Source organism: Epinephelus fuscoguttatus, linkage group LG12 (genome assembly GCF_011397635.1).
Source record: "Epinephelus fuscoguttatus linkage group LG12, E.fuscoguttatus.final_Chr_v1".
In the NCBI taxonomy this organism is placed as follows: Eukaryota; Metazoa; Chordata; class Actinopteri; order Perciformes; family Serranidae; genus Epinephelus; species Epinephelus fuscoguttatus.
This window is the reverse complement of record NC_064763.1, coordinates 35544284-35572261: the sequence shown is the minus strand read 5'-3', so window position 1 is coordinate 35572261 and position 27978 is coordinate 35544284. Positions and strand designations below refer to the sequence as shown.

Genomic DNA, 27978 nt, shown 5'->3' with positions numbered 1-27978 from the left:
GAAACGCTAGGGTCTAGGTACCATGTCTGAAGGGTTTCTTTTGGTTCCAAAGGTACCATACTGAAAGTGTTTGGTGGAAACTGGACTTTAGTGTCATATTGTCAACATGACACCACAGCATCAGTTACAGTAATCTCCCTGCTCCTGGGAAAAGTATGACACCACTATAAACGTAAGTTGCAGTGCACGCTGTATTTTCCCTTCACCTTCACACATGTCAACGTTCACACAGATGCCCCTACCTCCATCCTCAGCCTCCAGGATTCCCTGCAGGTATTTGAAGGAGCCGGACTGTTTGGGTGCAGAGGCAGGCTCCTCGTAGTCCTGCAGCATCTTGTAGACATCTGAGCGTGGGTCGAAACCATTACGGCCCACAGGGGAGTGTGTTGGAGGCTCTGGGCTGAAGGAGACAAGGGAGGGGAGATACAGTGTTATTGTGCTGCAATTTAATCAATGATGATTAAATGACAGGTGACAAAAAACATTAAATTCTCTCAGTCAAGACAACAAAGAAGCTGAGCGTTTTTTTTCTGGTATCAAATGTGGCCACTGTATTTTTTGTCTTTTATCAGCTGGTGCCCTGATGTGTTGTTTGAGCAAGGGAGGAATGGAAGGACCTGGAGTAGCCTAAACAAAAAGATTAAAGAACAGATGGCAGTTGCCGGACCACCAAAGGAAGGAAAGAAAACTCGACAAACTGAGACAGCAGAGATGGAAGCACGGAGGGGAAAACAGAGGTGAACACGTTACACTCTACATGTGATTCCACAGGCATGAAGTCTTAATCACAACAGCTCCGTGCTATGGATCTGCATGTTCACTCATCCATCAAGTTGTTCCCAAAGCTAACAGGATGGATCCTGTTCACTTGATACGTTCAACTGGTCGAGCCGCTGGGAGATGAGCAGGGCTGCTGACAGATGTGCTCAAACCCTGACACACTTAACTGCTTGTTTGTCTCCAGACTCCCCTCCAGGAGTCTGAAGGAAGCGCTTCACTGCAGCTTGAGTGTGTGTGTATGTTTGTGTGTCTGTGTGTGTGTGTGTGTGTGTGAGAGAAAAAGCCTGCGCTGGTGAAAGTGAGACTGAGTGAGAGACAGGAAAAAGAAAGAGAGGAGAGTTTAAAGAAGTTGTGCAATAAAAAAATTAGAGAGTGTGTGTCTCATAATGTGTGTGTGGGCCTGATCAGAGTTAACAGTCCCGTCCTGGGGAGCTCTAGGAGTGCTGGAGAGGATGTTCAGTGGGAGACTAAACACACACATTTATTGCCCGCTCGAGGGGATGCACCACAACAAATTGTTTCTCCAGTCCACATGGCCATCTGTGCAGGTGAGTCAAGAGACATTTAAAGTGTGTCTGTTTCTGTGTTTCTGCTGTGTTAGGGGAGTCAGCACATTAAAAAGCTGCATCTGTGAAATGTCAAAATACAATGTAGGTGCTTTTTTTTTTAACAATCTGACTTTGTGATGCTTTAATGGAAAGATAATGGATTTTAGAAGCAGACATTTGAATCTCACTACTATTTCCTTGTGTGATTTTCACACGAAATTGGTGTCGAGTGACAGACTCTGAGAAAAGTCAGGAAGACAGGCTGATAATGAGACAATGGGCCCCTGGGCACAGGTATTCAAAAGGCCCCATGACCTCTCTTACACTGACTGTGTAGTGGTTGCAGTTGTTTTGTGTCTTTTTGAGGCATTGGTTGTTGTGTGTCTATTTGTATTTCTGTAGCATCTCTTTGTGGTCGTTTCATGCCTCTTTGAGGTATATTTGTGTCTTTCTTGGTCATTTTTCTGACTGCTTGTAGTCGTTTAGCTTCTCTTTTTAGTCCCTTTGCATCTCTTTGTGGTTGTTTTATGTCTCTTTGAGGTCATTTTGCATCCCTTTGAGGTATATGTGTGTCTTTTTTGTTAAGTTTGTGTCTCTGTATGAGGTATATTTGTATCTTTCTTGGTCATTTTGTTTTCTGTGTTGTCTTAGTTCCTTTGCATCTCTTTGAGATCATTGTGTGTGTCTTTGAGGTAGATGTGTGGTCGTTTTGTGACTGTAGTTGTTTTGTGTCTCTTTAGTTGGTCTTTATCTCTTTGAGGTCATTTTGTGTTTCTTTGAGGGTTTATTTATGTCTTTTTTTGGACGTTCTGCGCCTTTTTTTTTGGTAGTTTTTTGTCTCCCTGTAGTTCCCCTGCATCACAGTATGCTTTAAATTTGTGTAACCTCTTGCAGGTGAAGGCCAGGGGGGACCCTGTGACTTTGGGCCCCTGGGCCTTTTAAGTAATTCATCTATGTATGGAGAGACAAGCTGATACGTCTAACGTTGATGGCTCTGAATTTTTTTTTCTGGTAGTAAAAAAGGGTAAAAATGAGGTAAAGTTTGCAAGTAATACAGATTACTTATCCTGACAAAACTGAAAGCTGTGGTAGGTTTTAGGACCCATTTGTCTATATTTTACTTTCTGTGCCTTTCTATGCAGCAAACACTTTGTTCACCTCACCTATGTGTGGCGCTGAGGCTAAGCCCTCCCATCTTGCTTGGCAGAGATCTGTCTCCGTTGCTGCCGTTGTGGGAATAAAGTCCTGCTGGGTTGTTGTACTGAGCGTGCCCGGTTCCATTTCCGTATCCGTAGCTGTGGCCGTTGTTGGGTCTGGCGTGTCCGTTATTCAGGTGAGTGGGCTGGGGAGCCTGCGGGGAATGGGGAACCTGCTGATACTGAGGAGCCTGTGGGCTCTGGGGTTCAGGGGTGTATGAAGGTTTGCGACTGGAGCCAACATATCCACTGGTGATGGGACGGAAATTCTACAAAGAAAGGGAAAAAAAAAACATTTAAGAAATTTTAAAGAAGCAAAGAAAACATTACAAGATATCTGCTGTTAATAGTACAGAGATTATGCAAAACCACAAAAGCATGGACACAATGGTGAAAGAGAAAGAGTAGGCTACATCAGAGAAATAATTAATAATGTTAGGAGGAAGAAAAAAGGTTAATAGACCCATTACAGAATGCACCATTATGTTTTAGCTCAGGAAATGAGAATAAAGAGAAAAAACAAGCCCAGTGGTGCCCTGAATAGAAAACCACAATTCTTCAAAGGCAGAAAAAGCGGTTGTTCCTAAATGAGGCTTCACAGCAGTGAGGATTTGAGAGAAAAGCTTTTTTCCACATCATTTCTGCTTTCTCTTCTTTAATAGTAAGGCTTATTAAGAAGGAGCTTGACTTAGATTTCCTGCAGATGTTTCTGTCAAAACAAATTAACTTGTGTAGAGTAAATATTGAAAAAATGTTTAGTTTTTCCCCCCTGGCTTCTTCTTCTATGGATTGAGGAGTTTATAGAAGCTGACAGAGCTGAGATACTGTAAAAGATTAAATTATCATCTTTCTGACGTGCTGCAGCACACTTTCCACATTCTTGCCCCATGGTTGCTCCGCTGGAGCTGTTTGGAAGAAATCTGCTGGACTAATGCAAGACAGATGCACAGACACCTACACTTACGCCACTGTATACTCAGTGTGTTTATGCAGAGGTCAACGCCCTTTTCATGGATTTGCACAAACCCCACAGTGACATCAGCGAGCCTTTCAGTGTTTACCACAGCTATCAGCGCACTTCAGTGATAGCGCTCACTGCCAGCCCATCTCGGACACTGAACTGTACAGATGAAGTTTTATTGCATGGCTTGCGATGATGTCACCACCCCTGATAGTGTTATAGTGCTTTGAATTTCAGAGATAGGCAGCTTATAAACATTTTAGCCGAAACAAAGTGACTTGTTTACAAGTTAAGCAATGCAGTAGGATGGGAGACAGTCGGACTGTTGTAATGGTGAGCCACTGGAATGAGTGTCCGAGCATGTGTGTGAGATTGTGTGTGACCATGTGTGTTTTGGGCGAGTTTAAAGTGCCTTACCCACAGGAGGTGGAGCTTCACAGCTTCTCCAGACAGGACCCCCGTCACTTCAACAGATGGGTCTGCTGGATGTCATCCTGTCCTCAACCCTCGCCAGGACCACACATACACTCACACACCCAAACACTCACAGGTCTTCTGTAATCAGCACTTTTCAGTCCGCCTCTCCTCTACACCAACAAGCCCACAACTTGGAAAAGCGGCTCTGTCATTGCCCTGCCTCCTGTAGTTAAGACTGATGACTTTCGAGAAATTTAAAACCACCTCTTCCTACTCTCCCCAAAACCTCGGACAGTAAAGATGGATGAATCCCGAAACCCTCTGAACAAAACACTAGCAGATAGCCATTCATGGTTAAAGTTCGGAGAAGCAGGCAGGGGAGTCAGCACTCCATGCAACTTCTCTCCCAGAGGCCAAACCCTGTTTGGGCAGGATGTCAGAAACACCCAGCTCTCTGTGGCTCCCTCTCCAAGTAAACCAGACACTCTGAAGCCTGGTGCTCACCGCAGAGACAAACGGGCCAAACCAGATCTTACTCGTTATCTTTAGCCCTATTTGTACAGATGGCGGATCTCATATGATTTTAATCAAAGGTTCCCTTAACTTTCACATCTGTGAATATACAAGGATTAATGACATTTAATAAAGTCACAGATGCCCCCCCCATCATCCACACTATAGTAGAATGAGAGTTCGAATGAACATGTGGCCCTAATGCTGGATTAGACGCATCATTTGTTTTGGCCTGGGACTTACATTTTAATGCTGCTTTCTGTATCACTCTCCTGCCCAAAACATCTCCACCCTTTCTTTAAACGATTCTTAAAGCATTTCAACAGTAAAAGAAAATGGATGGAAGGATTTTACCCCAAGTGCCCTTTTGAACCTAGAATTCTTTTATTTCACAGTTCAATTAATCCTACGTCTTTCATTTTCTGAGATCATATCCACAACTGGAAGGGTGAAAGTTCTTCGGAACAAATCACCGTCTCAACATGTGTTTTGAGTTTAAATGAAAAGCCATTATTCATTTCTCAAATTTAGACAGGGGCTAAATCTGCAGATCACAATCAGTACAATAACTAAATGACTGTCAGGCGAGCTTATTCATGCCCATGCTCAGAGAATAAAGGAGGTAGTGGGGGTAAATCCCTAGGCATGTATTATGTTACACGCTCCTGCAGTGGCATGACAGTTAAGATATTACCTTTATGACTCCTAATCTGTACAAACATGACATGCAAAGGAGGACAAGTAATCACATGCTAACATATATGATGATATAAAGACAAGAAAAAATGACATTTCCGCCTTCCTTCGTTGCCTGAAGGTGAAATTACTCTAAAGAAGATCTCGTCAGTTATATTTACATAGCCCGTAATTAAAAACTGTCACAGATGTACTCGACAATCTGTCTATCCTTACATGTCTCAAAGTTTTGGCTCAGAACATCCAGTTTTGGTGCCACAGTCATGGCATAAAATGTCGCTGATCCTTGTTAAAAAACAGCCAGTTTTGTTGTTTGTTGGTCTCGAAAAGATGTCTTCAGCGCTCTGCCGCTTGGGTTTGGTGACAAAGAAAGCTCATAAGCATGAAATAGGAACCATGTCACATTTGGAAAGTTGATGATTCATGGGTATGAACCATACAAATGGAACACATCCATAGTTTGCAGTAACTTTGGACCAGTCATATTTCTTATGTTGTACCACTCTCATTGCTTTTGAATGCCCTTTTGCCCTTGAAGAACAAAGTTGTGAGGGTTACTGGTTAAAATCTTCCCTTATGAAGAGGGACAACCCTTCAAGACCCTGATGCGTCATCAGTTGCCGTTGATGGTGTTTACATAAATGGACAAAACCATGGCAATAATGGTGTTATCACAATGACATTTGCCATTTATCTCTTGGAAAAAGAGCAATTCATTCATAACTTAAGTTTCACGCTAATCGATCAAACAAGTCAGGCTAATGTTAGCAACCCGTGCTCTTGCCGTGCCAGTCTGCACTGATATCACAGGAGTGGAAACGTGCAGCAACTTTGCCAGACTTCTGCTAAATTCCAGACATCATATGCCATCAAAGGGCGGTAATGCGGCATGTAAATATATCAGAATGCAGTACTGTCATGCACAAATCCGCAATAACAATGTTAAGTTAGCTAGCTAGCTAGCTGCTTAGCTACTGAGACATCAGCATACTACGAGCAATTTTCTGTCTTATGCTTGTTGCAATGAAAATATTTGTAAAATATTTAAATACAGTTGTGGATTTCTTTTGTTGTTTGTGCAGCCATCTTGCCAATGTTTTCTCATAACACTCATTCTGGATTGTTATGAGACTCTAATAAACCTCCTTTTGGAGGGCCATGTAGCCTTAACACTTTGCAATATCTCTCAATCCCAACAAGAATTGGGGCAATCTACACCGAGATGTGAACGTGCAAAACGAAGGGATAAGGGCTGAGTGGTAGGGGCAAGGGGTATAACAGGACTAAGCGTTACAATGCCAATACTTTCTTCTGGGGACTGGCCTGCTTTATGCCCTTAATTCAGATAAGGGAAAATCTGTACAGAGCCCTTAAAAAACTCTTGTGGATTTATTTCTCTGTTATCGGCAGCACATACATGTTTACCCATTTTCACCCTCACACTCCTGCCTGACATGGTGTGACTCCTGTTTCAACTGAACTAAACCCCCTCCCCAACCATTCCTTTTGTCTTTCTTTCCCGTAACACTCTTTCCTCGCATGCCTGTTGCAAAGATATTTGCTTGGGGTGGATGGCAGATTTATAAGGCAGCACATCTGGTGCTCGCCTTATAAAAATGCCAGTTTGGTAACATTCAGGACCTGTAAGTGCTTTCAAGTTGCTCTGAAGGTATGGTGGCTTGGTTTACTTTTATTACACAGAAATCTGCTGTAAGCCAACTTTCCCATTAAAAAGATTTATTCTACCTTTTCACGTCTGGACAACATATAGGTTTAATGGGGATTTTGTCTTAAGGTGACAGTCCCGTTAATTTGGTGAGGGCCTTATCACCCTAATTCCCTTGGAAACCTTATCTTGTTTTCCCAGTGTAGTCAAAACAGTTTAGAGTTAATATGAGCAGCTCCACTTTTATCTCCAACAGAAACTCAACATAACAAGACTGTTGAAAAAGGCCATCTGTGAGATCATCTATTTCCTAATTTCTCTCTCTTGAGCATCACTACTCTTTTATTTTCTCCCAAATCTTGACTGCATTCCTCCTGGCTCGAAAGAAGAAAAACTTTGAAAGGGGGAAGAAAGTCAGAGAAAGGAGGCGAAAGAGATCTAAATGCAGTAACTATTTATGAGAAGCAGCAATGTCTACTTCTATGTGGACATAAATCCAGGCTGCCATCTGATTTCACTGACCTGTTTTACAATTGTAACCAAGCATGGCTAATGGCTCAGGATGAACCGATGCCAAAGACGGAAAGAAAGAAAGACAGAAAGAGAAAGAAAGTTTGCTTTTGCCGGCATGTGCATTTACCTCTGTATAAGCTCATATAAACTGCATTGTGTTTAGCATTCAGCCAAGAGGCACCATGTTCCTCCATTCATCAACCTGACTGAAAGTTACCCTGATTAATAAGGTCTTGAATGAGAGAAGACTGCAGTTTCGGCTCTAGTACCTCAGTCCACAACCACAGTTTGTTCAGGGAGGGATAGACGGATGAGAGGAGGAGGGGATGAGGAGAAAAAGGTGGAGGACCTTAATTGAAATCATATGCCTGTCTTTAACTGAGGACCGAGACCTTAGCCTGCCTGCCTCACTAGACACACATACCCAAATTCATGATAACACACACACATACACCACCTCCTTTTCTGCCTCCTGCATGGTTTAATCCCCCTGGACCTTCGAAATTAAGCTTTTCACATGGCGCTCTGCACCACTAACCAAACACAAACCAGCCCTTTATGGCTCCCTGGGCCTGGCCCTGGGAGCCTCTCTGGGAGGACAGACAGACGGGCTAGAGAGGAGGTTGCAGAGAGCTGAGGTTGCGGGTGGTGGGGGGACCAGAAAATAGTAGAGTTTTTAGGGCCTCTGGCAGTGAGCCTGTCTGAGAAGGAAGAAATGCTCCAGGGAAGATGGATGTAGCATTAGAATCCATTTAAAATGTGATGCCTTTTATCAATTTCCTCTATTAAATAAAGCCATTAAAAAACTGTTACTGACCATGCCAAGTCACCACTGGGTTGAATTAAATTCTTTGCGATTCAGCCAGTTACGGCATTACAATGCAGCCTGAATGTTTTCAGGTGAAAAAAAATTTGATACGATTTTAATGTTTGAATTTGTGAGCTGTCAGTTAGCAAGCACAGACTGTAGAAAATAAGCAGACGTAGCCACTGTAATGTCAAGTATTGGTTTATGGCTGCTGTTCTGAAGCCGCGAGTTGGGGATTTTAGCCATTGCCATATTGTTTTGTTTTGCGAGCCATTAATGAGAGGGTGAAGCTGTGAATGAATGAGAAGTCAAGGACACCGCTGTGGTAGCGGCTGTCATGCCCTAAAGCATACCCTGCTTTATCGTCTGTTTTACTCTAGATGGGACCATATTGTGCAAGATGAACATCGTACTGTATTGAAGAAGATTTTAAACTAGCGATAAAGACCATAAACACATAAGGAAAATGTCTACCGAAGTAACAAATCAGGTGAGAAGTAGGGACATTTTGTTATAGAGTTGCACACACTTCGACTTCTTTTGCAACCAATGGAGTCGCCCCCTGCTGGCCATTAGAAAGAATGCAGGTTTAAGGCACTTTGGCAGTGGCTTCACTTTTCAGATCCAGAGGTTGCTGCTTGCTAGCGACCAGTTCGTTTGATTGCTGATGCCAATAATTTTTAAATCTTTCATTCAAAAGACACAATCGTACTATTAACCCGTGTCTCATAAATGTTTAAGTTTATAATCAGAGGAGGGTTTAATACACAGGATGGTGCAACACAGCAAATAAGCTACAATACCTTTATCCATTTTGGACTTTTTCTCTCTCAGCGATTCAGAATAAAGACCAGGGAAACACGCTTATTCTAAATCTTCTTGATCTAAATGAATGTGGATGGCTGCCGTCTGTCCGGACCTCCTCACCCCGGCAGAGAGTGCTCTCAATGACCCCGTCCACTCCCCAGCATGCTGACAGCCAAGCAGAGCAGGGAGGGCTCCATTAGGAAAACCCAAAGACTGATTTGGACATTTCTGGGGATTACTGGCTGATTAGTGAACACAAACAACCAAATAAGTGGGGTCAGAGGTCCGTGATCTAAAAGGCCTCCTGTGTGAATGAATGTGGAGCTGCTAAAAAGACTTCCCAGCAATGTTAAACTGCTCTAAGATTCCCTGGCAGGGGATTAAGCATCAGTGGATCCAGTAAACATATTTTGGCAGCCTATGAGAGTACTCTAGACCCTTTAACGGCCCCGTATTGTTTCGTATTCAGGGTCTCTATGGTGTAAATGTTTATCCAGTTTTTGCACAAAGTCCATCATTCTAACTGGCCTCACTATCGATCATTCCTCAGCATCTTTGACAAATTAAGTTTACAACCCTTGAAACTAAAGTTTTCAACGTAGTGGTATTTTGTGTTTTTAGAAGGCAAATGATTCTTAATGACAGATATTGGAAAGCCTCTACCTTGTTCCATTCATAAAACAAATTTGCATCAAGCACATATTTTTTTTTGTCTGGAGTAAAATTCAATTCTAAGCACTGAGGGAATTACGGTTTGTAAGTCATGCAAGGAATCCGTCTGTCAGCTCCTATTAATGTTAGCTCAGAGAATTCGACTTCAGCTGCCAGCTCCTGCACTGAGACTGGAAGCCTCGGTGACGTGTGATCCAGACCTTTCAGCTTCCGCATTGTGAGGCCTCATTCTTTCCACAAGGCCATAGTGCTCGGCCACAATAGCTTTCACTTTAATAATAGGGTAGCCACCATGAATGGCATTCTGATATTACTTGCCAAAGGAATACCATTTGGCTTTGACATTGACCAATAGGCTATTCCCACCAACTCAAAACTGCCACTGTGTAATGTAAGGAAAGAATTTTTAAAAACCTGAAATGTCAGTAACTGGTGGTGTCACTTTACTTCTGCGTAACCGTTCCAAGAGCAGGGCCGACAGATGTACAATGGGATAACCATTTACAAGGCAGAGAGGCATTTTCTCTCTAAAACTGTCTTTCTCATTGGAAAAAGGTTCAGATTTAAGACATGTGATGAGATTTTTATGTTGTTTTTTTGCATGGGGTTGTGTTACAGCAGAATCTATGCTTAAGCCACTAGACATTATTTAATTTTAGGGCATCTCACAAAACCTGATGTAATTTCCATCTTGAAGTGATAATTTGCGTATCTGACCGCTCAAATTTTAATACCAGATGAGGATCAGATGAGGTCAGGAGGGCATGACAGACCTGTCACAGCAAAGGAAGTGATGCAGCTGTGTAAAAGTACTGCTGGTCTTTGATTTTGAGGCCTAGTCCACACATACACAGGTATTTTTTTTAAAACGTTGCCTCTTATATGCAACTTGGCCTCATGAAAATTGTGTTTTTGGTCACTGATGATGGACTTTTGTAAAACTCCATGAAGATTTTCAGAAACAGGACAGGAAAAATTGAGTTTGGGCTTGTACCATCAGAGCGTGCGTTGTTTCTCTTTTCTTGGGGTTTTCATCGTCCAACATCTTTTTCTTATTCTTCTCTGCGTGGATTAGGGTTATATCATCACCTGCTGGTTTGGCATGCTCTTAAAAGCGCTTCAGCTGTGCCTTAATTTACACAGTGATTTTTTAAAAACAGTGCTTGTGTGGACAGGATTTTCTTAAATGAAGAAGGGAATAATCAGGTTTTCAAAATACCCATGTACATGTGGACTAGGCCTGAAAACGTGTTAGCCATCTGGTGTTAAGCGTCTTTTTTTTCCAGCTTCCAAAAGTTGGCATTGCAGAAAAAGTTTGAGAACCAAGAATATACAGTGGGTCATGCCTTTCACTCTCCAGTGAGTGCAATTACTGACTCAGTTGTTGATCAGATAATTCAGTACACTTTTTAAGCTTGGTTTTGCCTTAAAGGTTTACTCTGCAGGAATTATCAGCTACTGTTTGTACACAATATCACCAGCAAAACTGAAAGCCAACCCCAGTTTTGTCTGCTTGACATTTCACCACACTGTCTGCAATATTTACAGCTTCGTCTTGGCTGCATGCTGCTTACTGTCTGGCACCTTGTCACTACCATTTTATAAAATCCCAACCTCACCTGCATGCTGTGCCCAAGAACATCGGGAAAAAAGCAAAATCAGAAGAAAGTAAGGAAATACAAGCAGAGGGCAGGGTCTGTGGAGTGCACACACTAGTGGGTCATAAGTGATGACTGAGAGGGATTACTTTTGTATGTGTCTATACATTGCTTTATAGGAAAATCCTTCGTCAAACACCTTTAGCATCCTCTCTCTCAAGGGTACCCCATTGTTTGCATGGAGTTTGGAAGCTGTGCGAAACATCTGATTACAACTCATTTGTCTTCCCAGAACTACACGGTGAACCTTCCATCCAACAATCAATTTCCAACTGCTTATTCTTAGCCTGGTCGTCGGGGCAGCAGGCTGAGCAAAGTATTCCAGATGACCTCTACCTACATCCTCTCCCGAGCAACGCTTTCCAGCTCCTCCTGGGGGACCCTGAGGTGTTTCCAGGCCAGATGAGATATGTATTCCCTCCAGCGTGTTCTAGGTCTGCCATGGGGCCTCCTACCAGAACACCTCTAACTGGAAGCACCCAGGAGGCATCCTGATCAGATGCCCGAACCACCTCAACTGACCCCTTTCGACACGAAGGAGCAGCAGCTCTACTCCGAGCTCCCTGCAGCTGTCCGAGCTCCTTCACCTATCTCTAAGGCTGAGCCCAGCCACCCCACGGAGGAAACTCATTTCAGCCGCTTGTATCTGCAAACTCATTCTTTCGGTCACTACCCACAGCTCATGACCATAGGTAAGGGCTGGGACGTCAATGGCCCAGCAAATCGAAAGCTTCACCTTCCGGCTCAGCTCTGTCTTCAACGCGACGGTCCAACACAGCATCTGCATCACTGCAGACACTGTGCCAGACCGCCAATCCATCTCACACTCCATTCTACCCTCACTCCTGAACAAGGCGCCGAGATACTTCTGCAAATTGGTTTGCCAAACCTTTACATGCACTTGCTGTTTGCTTGCATCATTACCTCATTCCTGCCACCCTTTGTTATCAAATTATTTCTATTTCAGGAAGTTGTGTGTGACATCCGGTAGTCTGGGGACAGTCTTGCCAATAGAAACACATCATACAGCTCCACTGAATTTCCCAAACAAACACCCCAAAAGCCACCGCAAAAAGTCACGTCAACAGTATCCCATCACACACTTACTTATATCCAACAATACAACATTTCCTCACTGACTTTTATGAGACTCTCCCATGTTCACAAGGTGAAAGGAAACACCTCACAGCTTCCATGTGTCACTTCCTGCTCAGTAGCTTATTCCCACAAGCGGGACTGGAATTTCCAACAAAGCCAGTGGTCAAGAACAAGGACTCCATAAATAAAAAGGGAAATGTTGAACACAGAATGTCCCGAAGAGTGCTGTCATTGGATTTGTAATCATTAGGAGGCAGTTTATGGGGCTCAAGTGGTAGCACTTCGCCACAAAAAAAAGATGTTCTCTTTGTAATATTCTTAGTTAATGGAGTCAGTCTGCAGAGTAAAAACACCAATGAATGCCTGAGTTGACCAGAAAAAATGTGTGGTCATTTTTCCAAGCAACTGTTTCCTTTATACATGAGCTGAAGTGTCCTGGCATGTCTCAGTTTTTATCCTGCTGGCCAAATTGAACTGCTTCAGCAAGAGTCCTAATGTAGCAGATCACGACACATCGCTGTAGGTAAGTTGTGGATGACAGACACATCTTCAAAACTTTGCCAGCACAATCAGAAACTGTGTTGTCACCCTCATCCAGTGATTTGATTCAGTTAATTTTTGCTCACACTGTCCAAACTAGTTCATCATTAGTGTAACTGTGGGCCAAAAGTATCACATAGCTCAGCTTGGATTTGGTTCTGCTGGTGTGACAGAGGCTGTGGTGCATATATTGTTTCCACTGAGGAACAATTGGCATTGTTATGTGTCAGTGTGGAGAAAGGAAAAGAGAGCCTTGGTCTTTTATGTGATCCCAGGGAGCGGATGTTTCTTCTTTTCATCCTCAGAGGAATCCACCTGAGCGTGATGGTAAAGTGGCCCTGACTTGGCAGTTTCCAACTGTCCAGGTTCACTTCATTAAAAGAGACGCCAGGGAACATTTTTAGACTTCAGTGATGGAGAGGAAGGACTGGATAAGATGTTACAGAGATACTGAGAGAGGAAGCACTGAGAGAAAAGAGCACGAGCGAGACAGTTTTGCTCCACTCGAATTACCCACATGCAAACCCCTCCTGTCATTCATTACTGTGTTTGTATAAACAGTTGTTGCGGATGGTTCCTGTCTCATTCAGGTTTGATATTTCCTCATGTTAATCAAAGCAAGACCCGATCTGGTGCTGAGATTGTGAGATGAAAACGTTGCAGCAGATTTCAGCTCATATCTTACAGTTTTACATCCACATTCATCCAACTATTGCAGTCTGGTTTATGATCAAACATAAGGCAGTGCATGTTGACATTTGTCTGGGGGAGGGGTTCCAATATAATGGAACTAAATGGCTTATGGTGCTCAAAGCACCAGAAAAATACATCTGAAAAACTCAACAGCCATATCTCTTTCCAGAAATCATGACTCCGTTACTCAAGATAATCCGCAGTTTCATGTCGAAACTAATTTATTTCTACCAGATAACATCCGCCAACCGTATCATCGCACAGAAGGAAGCGTGCATCTACTCATGGATGAGAGGCTTTTGTTTATGACAGCACAAGATGTAAACATTAATGGCACCCTCGGCTGAGCTGTTACGCTAGCTAGCACTAGTGCTAGGTGAGCTAGCAGTAGATGCATGCTTCCTTCTGCACAGTGATGTGGTTGGTAGGTGTAGTTAGGTAGAAAGAAAATAGTTCCTGCATAGAATCTTGAATAAGCCTGTGGTGGTAGAACACTGGTTACTGAATTACTGTCACTGCGCACTAAATCTTTGTTTGAGATGTCCTGTTATACAGTTTTGCTGGTCTCCTGCAAGTCAGAAAGTAGCTTCTGTGGCCATAGTACAGTATGAGATACACTAAAATACACAGCAGTGCAACACATCAATTACTGGATGGCAATTTCAAAATGAAAGTCGCTGGGGAGGTGCTGTTATTCGTAACGTTACAGAAATCATCTGACAGCCCAGATGAAATACATACACTTAATCTTCTTTCACTTTTGTCTCTGCCACTGAAAACAATACCTTCCTGTAAAGGCATCAAAAACTCCCACTGATGAATGGACAGATAGATTTCACTTCAGCTCTTTGTGCGTCTGTTCCACCCTTCTTTAGACAAGGAGACCCTGCCACAGCGAGGCCTGAGAGACACGCAGATCTGTCCTGACTTCACAACTACCACAACACAATACATGACGAATGGACACTCACATTTCCGAGCCACAATATGCTCATTGTCTGTCTGTTTCAGTCACATGGTCTCCGCACTCACAGCACATGTGCGCATGTACACACACACACACACACACACACACACACACAGACACACCTCCTATTCTCTCTGTGCTCAGAAACCTGTTGGCTTGCCAGCACTGGAAAACTTGGAAAAGATCATCTGCTAGAGTTCATCATGCCTTGAATGTCCGTTTGGCAGCTCGTAGGGTTGGAGAACAATCAAGATACTATTTCAAAACCATTCCAGTGAACAGTGGGTTGCATTATCTCATTTATAATCATGTGAATGATAGTGTACATGCAATTTTCAGATCATGTGTTGTGTCTGTTTCCATGGATTCTGTTTATGACATAAACAGACTGAGAAGACTTGGGTCTCACACCCAGAGAACTGTACTGTTAAGTTATGACCCCAGATGTGAATTATCCACTCTTGCAACTGATGTGGTAAGTAGCAAAGGGCCCTAATCCAAAGCAGTAGATTTCAAAGTACAAACCGGGGTTTGACAAAAATCAGACCACAGCAATGTGCAGCTGAGTCACCACCACCAGCCACCTTTTATACTAAGGTGGTTAGTAGAAGTGCTTATGTACAGCATTAAATATGCAAAGTTAAGAATTTAAGGTGATGTTTCATTCAGAGTTACTCAACACTGAGTGATATACGTGGGCCTAAAGGGTCCTGTTCATAGTTACATGGACTGTGAACACCTAATATCGTCTATCAGCAGTTTTCTTTCTAGCTTTCGAAAGCCACTTGAGATCTAAACCTATGGAGTTGTGAGGTGGGAAGAGCAATATCAGGTGGAAGTAAAAGTCCAATTCAGTTTCCCAAAGATAATATTACATGCAAGTTGGAGCACTCCCATGGCTTAGGTGGGTATGCCATTATCCCTGTTTAATCTCCAGTGCACTAGAAGAACAACTATATTAGAAAAACTTTTTTTTTTTTTTTTTTGAGAAAACTTTAAAGGGGGGGCAACTACAGCTACCAGTGGGGCTGCAGGTGAGAGATAGAGTTTACAGTGTTGCGAATACTGACAGGCATCTGCAGCTTCAATCGATGCACTTTTGGATTCAGGGCAAATTTTGGATGAATTTAATAATGATGCTGCATTTTATTCACAATTTTTTACATTTGGGATGAATCTGATTTGCGCCTCTGTCTCACTTCTTCTCCATGGTAATGCTGACTGAGACTCATGGGTATTGTAGTATTTAGACATATCCGTGTTTCTTAGAAACAAAGTTAGAATTGTTAAAACTAGCAGTCGTTAGTAATTTCCCCTGTGATGATTAGGGTGGCTAAACACTACTACATGTGGTATTACCGCCACTTTTTGTTTGTCCTTGTTAAAGGCTATTTATCCCCACTATTTCTACACTGTGATTGGAGGGATGGGTAAAAGTGACAGTGATGAGCGCCTGGAAAAAGAAGCCAACACGGGAGTGCCAAAAACTAGTCCCCACAGACCTCAATGTTAAAATGCCCAACTCTACAGCAGAAATAAGCATGTTTGCAGCCTAGTACAAAAAACAGTTTTGCTCTCGTTAGCTAATTTCCTTCTTCATGACAACTGTACAGGGGGTGAAATTTAATATAACTCAGCCGTTTAAATGTTATTAAGACTTAACATTATGCGTAATTAAGGGCCGCCCACTTTGAGTGTCAGGCCATCTGTTGATACTGTCCTCTGCTTCTCCGTCAGATCCACCCCTCGCTCCTCCACACTGCCAGCCTCTCGTCCAAATATGGTCACTTCTGGCTCCAAAACACCAAGATGGCAACTGCCATAATGCCAAACTCAAGAGTCCACAAACCAATGGGTGATGTCATGGTAGCTAAGTCCATTATTTTCACAGTCTGTTTTCAACATACATACGAGACCTGCTTGTTCCACCACTGGGCCAGAGACTGACAAGAATATAAAATGGAGGTCAAAGAGCCAACCAAAGACCTCACTGTCTAACTACATCGATTAGTTATTTCTCTCATTTGTGGTCTGGTGAGTCATTTAAGACTACTTTTCCAGCCAAGACCTGACTGAATCCGAGAACTGAAACTCTGTGTTGGCAGCATGAGAAATTCAAGCAGATCGTTTTTGACAGCATCCCATGTGGGTGTGAGCCTAAATCTGAAGAAACCCTTGTTTCTTGTGCTACGGTAAATCCAGAGTAAACAGTGGTTACCTGTGAGTCAGGCTCCATGTAAGGGCTTGTCTTGCCATCTTCACTAACTGTTGGCGACCACACTCTGTCTCCTGATCCCGACCTGAAAGACAATACCCATGAGAGAGAGAGAAAGGAAAAGTCAGGTAAGTTGTGCCATAGAACACCCAGAGCGTTCAAGCATGCAGTCATTTCTGCTGAGAGGTATGAATTTTTCTTCGCTGACAGGTTTTCCACAGAAGATCCAGTATATATGGTGTCATTATTTCTCAAGGGTAATGTTTGAAATAGAAACTGAAAAAAGAAGTGAAAGCAAAGACATTGTTCACCTAAATCCTCTTAGAAGTACTGTAAGCTGGGAAAGATGACGACTTTAATGTCACATGATATACCACTAACTGCTGTCCCCTTTAGGTGCCAAAACACTCACATAGCTTCAGTTAACTTAATTATACACTGCACTGGTAGCTTTGTGAGTTTATGTATTGATGTGTGTGTGAAGATGTGGATTTATTTTGCAGGTATTCACATTAGGAATAGGATACAGCTACATTCCAGCCTCCTCCCACTGGTACAAAGATAAATTCATCATCACATCATAACTCCACTCTATGAACTATTATGTTTTTGGAAAAACCCATTGCATTTTGGGCCATGAGTTTTTCAAAAGTAGTGATAACTGAATTACTGGTATCTAAAGACTTCCCCCTCTCCTGTTCAGATTACAGGTAATTGGCTCCAGTTGCATTTCCTGACCAAAAAAGTACACGACTTACTGACTTGCAGCAATGATAAAATACATTATTTACAGCACTGCTAAATCTGCTTTCTGTGCATGGATAAGCAGGGGTTATGAGAATTTATTTCCAAGAATTAAATGCTTTGGTGACATTAATGGCGTGCAACTCGTTTCTCAAGCTGATAAAACACTGCGATTACTCTCCAATGGCGCTACTCTACGGTTCACTTCCAGTCCTCTTTTACTTTCAAGTTAAGTGTTGAAGTAGCAGCACTTTGCATATCTCATAAATAATACTAAAAAAAAATCTGAAGGGGCTTCTTTGGTTCTTCGGGTTGGGAGGTGTTTGTTGCCATGGCGTTGGCTGTTCAGTGGGAAAGCATCCAGCTCACCAAAGGGTAACACCAGGACACCATGCAGAGTGACTAAAGGACACCGCTTGTCTTTGTGTGGGTGCTTCCCTTCAACCATCCTCCCTCTATTCTTTCACACCTCCATCCACAGAGACATGAAAACTATTAACTTCGAGTGTGTGCATGCCTGTGCATGGATTTGTCGCCCCCACAGCGAGGGAGAGTTGATGCCTAAAGAGGTGAGGTCATCGGGCTGCAGCTGGCACCAGACGTTGGCTGAGCTGAGGCAATGCTTCAGATATGAACCACGGAGGTGTTGCTATCAAGGACGCTCTTATGAGGCGGCAAGTGTCTGGTGGACTGCGTAGGATGACACCCCCCTCCTCTCCCCGGCCAGAAAGTCTTCATGTTTTCAGATTGTTTGGTTTCGATGGTTACCACACAAACAGCCTATTGAAACGAGTGAAAGTTCAGTCTTGAGTGGCCTATTTGAATTGACATTTTGGAAGTGCGAGACAGAAACATGGAATTTAGCATCCATCCATAATAATGTAGATGTGAATGCCGAGAAGTGAGTGGAAACTGTGAGAGGCAGAACAGCATGGGATTAACAGTGTTTCTCTGCTGCACTCATTATATTGCAGGTCAGTCTGAAGAGGGTTGTCAGTTTTGTACTTGAAATTTAAAATATATTCCTTGGCTGTTGTTTCTGTTATTCGGCTTCATGCTTACAACTGGATGTAATCTCACACTTCAAATATTGAGCAACGGACAAACTCTTCTGGAGTATCGTAAATGTAATTTAACATCAGAAGCAGCACAGCAGACAGAAACAATCTGTTGCACACCAGTTTGGTCAGGGACAATGAACTGTATTGTTATTTTCTGTTTAGTCAATCTGAAGGAAGAGGATCCTGCTGATGCTACACATTCATCAACCTGTGGATAATCTTCTGTACTTTCATTCATGTCTCCCTGTTTTACTTTTCAGCTTTCCTCAGTCTGTTTATCTGTCTGATCCAAAGTAAAAGCTCCTTCCTAGCCTGGAAATACCTTTTCAGATTTGATGATATATTAACCAGATCAGTTGCAGACTGAATGGCTTTATCCCGCTTTACTTCTACCTCCTCTGTCTGGCTGCACTTTCTTACAAATACAGATTCACAATGATAAATAGTATAGGGGTGAATAGTTCCACGCTCATTTTTTAAATGTCGTCTTTGATTTTCACCCACCAGCTCCCCTTCTGCTCTTAAGAGTATACATCAACACAATTGAAAACAGACAAATGGGAAGAAAAGTGACAAAAAGGGAAGTCAGAGAAGACATTTCTGAAATATTGAAGATCCACGTGTTCTCATTTTGGTAACAAATATGTTAAAGGGACAGAAAAACACATTTATTGCTCCTCTTACCTGTAGTGCCATTTATCAATGTGGATTATTTTACTGTGAGTTGCTGTGAGTTGGAAATATCAGCCGTAGAGATGTCTGCCTTCTCTCCAAAGATGGCACTCAACAGCAATGTCTCTTTCCAGAAATAAGGATGCAATTACTCAACGTAATCCAGAGACCTTGCTGTGACTAGTTTCATGTAGGAACTATTTTCTTTCTACCGAACTACCCCCGCCAACCATATCACTGCACAGAAGGAAGTGTGTATCTACAGCTAGCTCACTTAGCATCCAGAGGTGGGTAGTAACTAGTTACATTTACTCAGTTACATTTACTTGAGTAACTTTTTGGATAAATTGTACTTTTCAGAGTAGTTTTAATGCAAAATACTTTTTACTTTTACTTGAGTTATATTGTTTTAAAGCAACAATACTCTTACTTGAGTACAATATTTGGCTACTCTACCTACCTCTGAGTACATAATTAGATATATATATATATATGTACAGTATATATAAGAATATATTTGTGTTTCTTGTGCCTTGATTTATGTTATGTTTGTAAAGATTTAATTTATTTTGTTTTAGTTAAAAGGGTATTGTTTAAAATACATGAATTTGCAGATTATTATTTTTGATTGATTGATTACGTTCATGTTCTTATTTTACAAATAAATCAGACGTTACTCAACAGTTACTCAGTACTTGAGTAGTTTTTTCACCAAATACTCTTTTACTCTTACTCAAGTAATTATTTGGATGACTACTTTTTACTTTTACTTGAGTAATGTTGTTCTAAAGTATCAGTACTCTTACTTGAGTACAATTTTTGGCTAGTCTTCCCACCTCTGTTAGCATCACTAAGCTAGCTAACGTAACAGCTCAGCCAAGGGAATACCATTATGTTTACATACTGTATTGCGCAGTCACAAGCACAAGCCTAAAGTAGATGCACACTTCCTTCTGCGTATTGTTACAGCTGGCGAGTGTGGTTCGGTAGAAAGAAAACAGCTCTACATGTACATGAAACTGCTCACAACAATCTGTGGATTATCTTTAGTAACCAGGTCATGATTTCGGGAAAGAACCATTGCTGTTGAGCTTTCAAGTCTCTCAGAACCACAAACCGAGTGCCATATGGTTCCATGTATTCGAGTGAAGGCCGACATCTCCAACATTCAGCAACTCACAATAAACCAATCTAGACTGATAAATAACACTACAGGTACTAGGAAAAATATGTATTTTGATTTTGGGGTGAACTGTCCCTCTAATTTACTTGTTTTTGTTTTCAATGGCTACAATTTATTTGATATTCCTCATTCATAAGAAACAGGTCAGCCACATAAGACTGGATGGGTAAAAGACAAAAAGAGACAAAAGTAAAGGGGGAAAGAAAGAACAACACATGCAGAAGCACAAGAGAAAGACGAAAGTCTCAGGTCATCACAACGACTTTCCTTTTCTTTCCTTTGGTCATATTTTCCCTTGCCTGACCTCCCCCTGCCAGGTTTAATTTCCTGATTGAGGAGATCTGGTTTTTGGAGCAGTGGATGAGTTTACTTTGGCTGCACAGGATCGCCATGTTCGAGGAGGAGCACGAGAGACAGACGGCTAAAAAACCAAGTGCCCTCAAATTAAGATGCGGCTGATCATGGAACATTTTAGGGTTCATTGAAGAGTCTTGCCTCGTTGCCTCGCTCTGTCAAATCCATCAAAAAAAGAATGGTTTTCAGCCCTCTGATACATCAGACACCACTGAGGCACTCCCTCTGTTATTTTGTAATGTTAGAAGAGTGTAAATGCTTTCCGTTTTGGGAGTCAAGGGAGACGATCACCTTTTAAATACGAGTTCTGGGGTTTTCATCTGCAGACCTGAGGGTGGTTACTAGGAGGGATCTACATCTGGGTGATGACAAGATCAATGCAAGAGAGCAAAAAGGGAGGGAGGTTTGTGGTCCCCCATCCTCCCATTCCACCACACAGCCTCTCTAACTCCATTGATGTTGCGTTTATAACCACCACAAAAAAGAGACCTTGGGAGAGCGTGAGAGGATTGATGCGATGAAGGGATGAAGGAGGAGAAGGCAGCGGTGCTGGTCGCGGAGGGGTGTGTGTGTGTGAGTTGGATTCTTTGGAGGTTTCTTTTTGTCTTTGTCCCAGCTGGAGTCCTGTGTTCCTTTGGTCCCATGCAGCCTTGTGCATAATTCTTCAGCTGTGAGTCACAGGTCCGCGAGTCAAAGCGAGGCAGCAGGGGCAAATCCTCCACAAATCCTCCATGGTCTGACTCTCTGTCTTTTCTCTGCCTGTTTTCTCTGATTCATCCTGAACCCTCTGCTCTTGCTTTGAGTTTGCCCTCCAGATCATGATCAAGTTTGTATTTCTCTCTCCCCAGGACTCAGATATGCACTCATACCACATACATTACACTTCACCTAAATGCCTTATCCATGCCTTACCCCTCGTTACTGCATGTCCTTGATTCAAATCCTAACCAACTGTGCAAACTGATCTTGTATTTCTTAAAAAAATATTTATCTATATTTCCCACTGACAGTGACATGAGCATTCTCGTCACTACAGCATAGTCCACATTTCTAATTCAACTCAAAGGTCCACTTACTAGCTTTTCCACGGCATTTGCTCAGTCAGTGGCGGCCAGAGACAGTTCAAGGAGGCCATTCCAGTGCAACGACAATGACCATCTATGTGATCTCTTACAACCACCTGCTATCTCTTGACCCAGTCCTTACACCTACATGTCCTTAGTGCAAAACACTCTGAAACATGCCAGTTTTTCAGAGTAAACTGCAGTTTAATAAGACTGTTAGATGCAGTTGAAAGCTCTGAAAAGCCAGGAGGTGAACTTTTGGACCTATTATTTGACCACCACTTTTGTTGCATTTATTTTTCTGGTTTACTGATGGCAAAGATATCAAACTCAAGTAAAGAAATGCAAGATAAAAGATCTTCCAATGACATCATTCACTCCAAGATTTTTAAGATTCAGTTCAGGCAAGCAGTTCCACTGGACTGAATAGGCGCCACTTTGGCGTCCTGAATCTAGTTATTATTATTTATCTATGGTGGTTGGCCAGATGGGTTTGTTTTTGTGCCCAAAGATTAATAAGATTATGTATTTCGTATTCTGCTGAGACCAGTGGATGTGTTGGCTACTGTTTTCTAAATTTGTCATTGCTTTGAACAGCATGAATGAAATTTAATTCACTCCCACTGTATATGAGTGGAAGCAAAAAAGGAACTTTTTCATAGAGCGCCTCATTTTGTTGTGTCCACACTGTTAGAAATAGGAATGATCATAGTTCTTAGAACGCTGAATTTATTAGCTCTCATTTCAGAGTAGATACTCACCCAGCACAAGAGGAACTATTAGCAATGCAAGTGTACGTTGCTTGGTCGAACACAGCCAATGCAGCACGGACAACAACCATATTTTTAACATCTGTTAGCCGCGTAAACAACACAAAACAACAGCTCTTAACAAAAAATGGACTGACGGTGATGTCCAGGTTTTACTAAGCATATATGTGAAGGTAGAAATACAACTCGGTTTTGACACCTCTAAGCAAAACTGTTGGCGATATACCAACCACCGGCCATCTCAAACCACATCCCTTCAGTGTTCCTATTGGCAGTGTGAATGCAAACAGAGAAAATCCCTTGAAGCCATGAACTTCTCAGCAGAGGCTCCCAGTGGGCAGTTCATCTCAGGGAGTCCCCAGAATTGTGCGGTCCGATAACACCTTATGTATGTTTATACATATGTTTTTGTGTTATTTGGGGTAAACTGAGTGTTAAACTCTAAACCATCTGCAGCACAAATGTACCTAATCCTACATTTTCCTTTCAACAGTAAGTAAAATTGAAATAAAGACAGCAGGGTGTCCTTACTTCACTCGAATGCCAGAGCAAGACACAGAGTCAGAAAAACACACACAGCGCAGGCATCATGACTCATTTCTCAGCACATTTAACTTGCCACCCCAGCAGGAGTCTTTCCGAACTGCCTGACCAGCGGTGAAAACACACATCCAAACCACCGTCATCCGTCACTCAGGCCTCCATGACCATATGGCTTTCTCCAATAAGCTTTGGCACATGGAGGGGAACTGTAGGGAGGTGAAGGCAGGATGGAAGAGATGAATAGAAAGGCATGATGAGGAGATATAAAAATAAGAAATAGTGGATGAGTGAATTGGGAATTAGGTTTGGACAGGGAGATGGTGATTGGTACATGGAGGTCAGAGACAATGAGGAGGTCAACGGAAGGGGAGCGTGAAAAGAAGAACAGAGAGATACTGAAGGAGAGAGGTTTCCTCCACAGCTGGATCCTGTATTCAAAGACTGTTTAGATCTCAGGATATGAAAGCCAAGCAAGGCAGACATGACACACTCCAATATGGGCCCAGTGTGTCTCTCCAGGTCCTCTGACATTACAGTGAACTCTGGACAGTGTACACGGCGGGGGTGGCGGCCATTTTTCCTCCTCAGTGAGACGACACAGCTCCATTTGATCACCAATGGCAGGAACTAACAGAAACTCGCAAAGGGTGTTACACCTCACACTGGAGCGATGACAGGCCTGCATCAGTGGGGAGGTCTGATGGAAAATGGAAAGCTGTGGTAAAGGGGTGACCTAGAGCACTTCTGTCCTCGTCTTACCTTCTTTATTTTCTCTTTCATTCCTTCCTTTTTTCAATACCTATAGACACCTATGTTAAAACACCAAACTTTACAACAGAAATGAACATGTTTACAGCCTGGTAAAAATAACTTCCACCTTCATGACAACTGCACAGGCGGTGAATTTTTATATAACTTACTCTCATAACTACATTTTATTAAGGCTTAAAGTTACGCACAATTAAGGGCAGGCTGCTTCAGTGACTCTTCCACAGCTCCACCCTCTCATCCTAATACTGTATGGTCACTCTAAATATCCAAGATGGCCACAGCCAAAATGCTAAACAAGACCTCAAAATAGGAGTCCACAAACCAATGGGTGTTGTCATGGTAGCTACATCCATTTTTTATACAGTCTATTATATGATTACAAACCACAGTGTTGAACAAATTAAAAATCTGGTTTGATGATGACCGAAATTATTACAATTAATCCTGAGAGGAAGACACAAATGTCTGCTGCAAATTTCATCGCAATCTATCCAATAGTCGTCAAGACATTTCACTCACTACCACAAATGTCAACCTGGTGGTGGTGCTACAGGTAAACGTCAGGAGATCTACAAAGTCAGTAGGAATCTGGAAATCATGTATATCTGTACAAAATCTGGTGATAATCCATCCAAGAATCATTGAAATATTTAATTCTGGAACAAAGTGGCAGACAGGCTACCTGATGCCATCCCTACAGCCATGCCGATGGCATGACCAACTGCTTTCAACAAATGTTATAATATAATAAATCCTAAAATAAAAGAGCAACAGCTTATAGAATTACACAGAAAAAATCATATCCATCTCTACGAGTAGTAACTGTATCCCCCTCAGCCTCAGTTCGCCAGACTTTAATGCAGCTGCAAGATGTGTTTTGATTCAGCATATGACATAAAACGCAAGTGAATGTAGGAAGCTCAGACAGATTTCCTGGGGTTACTACTGAAACATATTTTTGGAACGATCACTGTCTGCAGTAAAAATACGACAACACAGTTAATCACAACAAAAATAGATTCTGGAAAACACAGATTAAGGACATCTAAAAATATCTGGTTGAATTTTCCTTTAACGGCAGCATTTTTTGAGGAAAAAACAACTCCAGCTGCCTCCAAATCTTCATGAAGCCTTTTTATTACCTACTCTGCTTGCATGAGCTTCCCGAGGCACCTTACCTGAAACCCCCTCGATGCAGAGCGCTTTTCAAAATGCTCCATAATAGGAATAATGAAAAACGGGGGTTATGAAAGTAATAAATGTGGAGACGTTACAAAGAAGCATTCTTGTATTGCACAAGACCTCAAGCTCAGATGCATCCAGTGTACTGTAATTTTGGTTCACAGCAGACGTGTAGACTCATATATTTGTCCATCGGCAGCAACACAAAATTACAGGGTCTCCTGTTTCTCCCTCTTTTACTCTCTGTGACTGTTTGGAGTATTTTATGGCATCTTTTAATGAGGGCTGAGAACTGGTGTCCTCTGAAATATTATTTTTTAGTGAGTCAGCGTGAACTTTTCGAGTCACTCCCAATTTTTCTCTTTTTTTTGTGACTCCAGAATCAATGGTTGCAATTAAATAATCCTCAGTTATTCCTGTAGCCCACAACTGAGTGTTTCCAATTAACTCAAAATCCCATATTTGAAATCCCCATCAGTAAATACCACAAGTGCTCTCTACTTTTTAACATATGACCATGGCATCGCCATTGTCTGAATAATTAATAACCAACCAGAGAACAGACTACCAGGGGACTTCTGGGAGAACAGTTGCAGTCTTTTATTTATGCATTTTATTATTTCCATTTTATTTTGGTGGTTAATTAGCAGCAGCCTAAACTGTGGCCTCTTTTATCCTGTTGTTGAAGTTTGAGTTTATTTGTGGCGCTTTGTTTTGTTTGCCTGCTCAGTCATAGTGACCGTTGCTGTTTACCAACACAACTTCCTGTGCAGCATTTTTCCTGGGAAAACGCCTCACACAAGGTGTTCAGAGCACATAATGTAATGCTTTAATCACCTGGCGATATGTTGAAAATAACTGCTTGGGAAAACTGGAGTATGAGACGAATATACTGCCAGCCTCAAAAGGGTTGTTTAAATGTACATATGGAGCAGGTCCTCTTCCATGGAGTCCATGGATGTTGTTTCTACAGTAGCCCATAACAGACAAATCAAACACTGGCTCTCAATTCGGCCATTTGCATTTTTGAGTTTTTGCATCGACCACCTTAGTTCTCCTACACGCTTGGCACAAAGTAGAAGTTTCAGTTCTGCAACCTCACCGCTAGATGCCACTAAATCCTACACACTGGACCTTTAATTTATGTTTGACTTCAGAGAAGGTGTGAAAAAAAGTTGACCCTTCATCCCACTTCCGTAATGTCCAGCAGAATTATTCAAAGATTATTTCAAAAACTCATCGTGATGCATGCCCTGTATCTCAGGGAGAGAAATCCAGCTCTGAGCTTCACTGCGCTGTCTTTGTAATTGAATTTCCAGCAACGCACCCAGCAGAAAACGTTGGCTGTAAAACAGCAATCGAGGCAAGAGAAGAGCCCAGATGGATTTCTCACTTACTCCCTCTGATTCACCGCTCCTCTACTTGGCTTCAACCTCCCTCTCTCTGTCCACCATTGTTATATTTCCCTTTTTCTCATTATTTCCCACCTTTTTCCAGCCACCCCCTTTTTTTATAAACACAGCTATTTGTCTGCCTTTTTAATCTATTTGACCAAACAACCCGAAAGTTTCATATCCATGTTTAAATTTTCCTCTTTTTCCAGCTGGAGCCCCTGACACTCTGTCTTAACTGCCCTTCACCAGCAGTTCATTTCAGCCCTGTGCTCTGGAGCCAAAGGTGCATGCCTATCTCTCAGACATGCCCTCATCCTCCTCATGTCCAGCAGCAGGCCGGTTAAGACCGTAATTATTCAGGCAATATACTGCAGAAAGGTCACATACCAGCAGCTGGCCTTGATCTGCCTCTGCTGTGTTGCTATCTTGTCTGTTTCAATGGGAAATTAAAGGGTGATTGATGAATACCATAACTATGTCTAGTGGTTCACTTGTGGTTATAATTTAGAGAAATACATTTTAAGTATAAACACTAGTTAGAGCTTAATGAGAGTGAAATATCTATGCTAATATCATGGCAATGTCAGCTTTAGACTGCTTTACATTTCTTCTACCTGCATTTTACCTTCATATATTTATGGTACACCTAAAGCCATTGAATTCTACCTGATTTTGACTGGCCAAAAATTGTTTTTGGGGGAATTAAATAACCAAGAATGAAATACCTTACTCAAATGGGGACACCATATCAATCACTAAACTGATTTAACTTCTTCAAAGCCATTACATCAGTTGAAATTATGGTCAAGATCCAAGAAATCCCCCAAAACACCAAGTATGTACACCTAAATCTACATAGAAAACGTGTAAATTTTTCCACTTGGGTGCATTCATTAAAAAATATATCTTACATTTGAATATATCAGTCAGTATATTTGTGATGGAGCTCCAGTAAAATGCAGGTTAAGAATTTATGTGAAGCAAAACATCAGCTAATGGAACCACATGATATCCATCACTTTACATCGCTCCTGCGTTTCATCACACTTAATTACTTCTTACAATGTGTTCAAATACTTGGACTTCTCACAGGGAAATTGATGTTGAATTTAGGTACATTAGGGTGCAAGTGTTTGAGTACGGGAGTGCCCTTTCTGTGCTCTTGCAGCTGCAGAGGAGCTCCCCAGGCCTTTACTCTGAATACTACTTTATGCATCCTTAAATAAATTTACTATCCCTATGTGGACAAACCACTTCACGCTCAGCCGCTCAGCTTGATATATGGATGGCTTCAGCTTCAGGCTGTGGGGAAGGGGAGGGCTGTTGCATGCTAGAGTGCAAACTATAAAACACAAACAGTGCAGCGAGAAAGATAAAAAAAAAAAACGAGTGCTTCTCCATCTGAATATGGAGTTCTGCATATGTGAATCTTTGCTTATCTGACGGGTCTGATTACTCAGAGAGTGATTCTTATTTCCACTGCATCTGCAAG

At 42.1% G+C, this 27978-nt stretch overlaps 1 protein-coding gene across 1 annotated transcript in view; it reads right to left on the bottom strand.

The window, feature by feature from the left end:
• Window positions 1-27978, bottom strand: part of pdlim4 (PDZ and LIM domain 4) — a 59831-nt gene that overhangs the window by 16199 nt on the left and 15654 nt on the right. Inside the window, exons 3-5 of the mRNA XM_049591356.1 lie at window positions 16752-16833; window positions 2492-2793; window positions 243-400 (exon numbers count right to left, since the gene is read on the bottom strand). Coding sequence (XP_049447313.1) covers window positions 243-400; window positions 2492-2793; window positions 16752-16833 — 542 coding nt within the window. The remainder of the gene's footprint in view (window positions 1-242; window positions 401-2491; window positions 2794-16751; window positions 16834-27978) is intronic.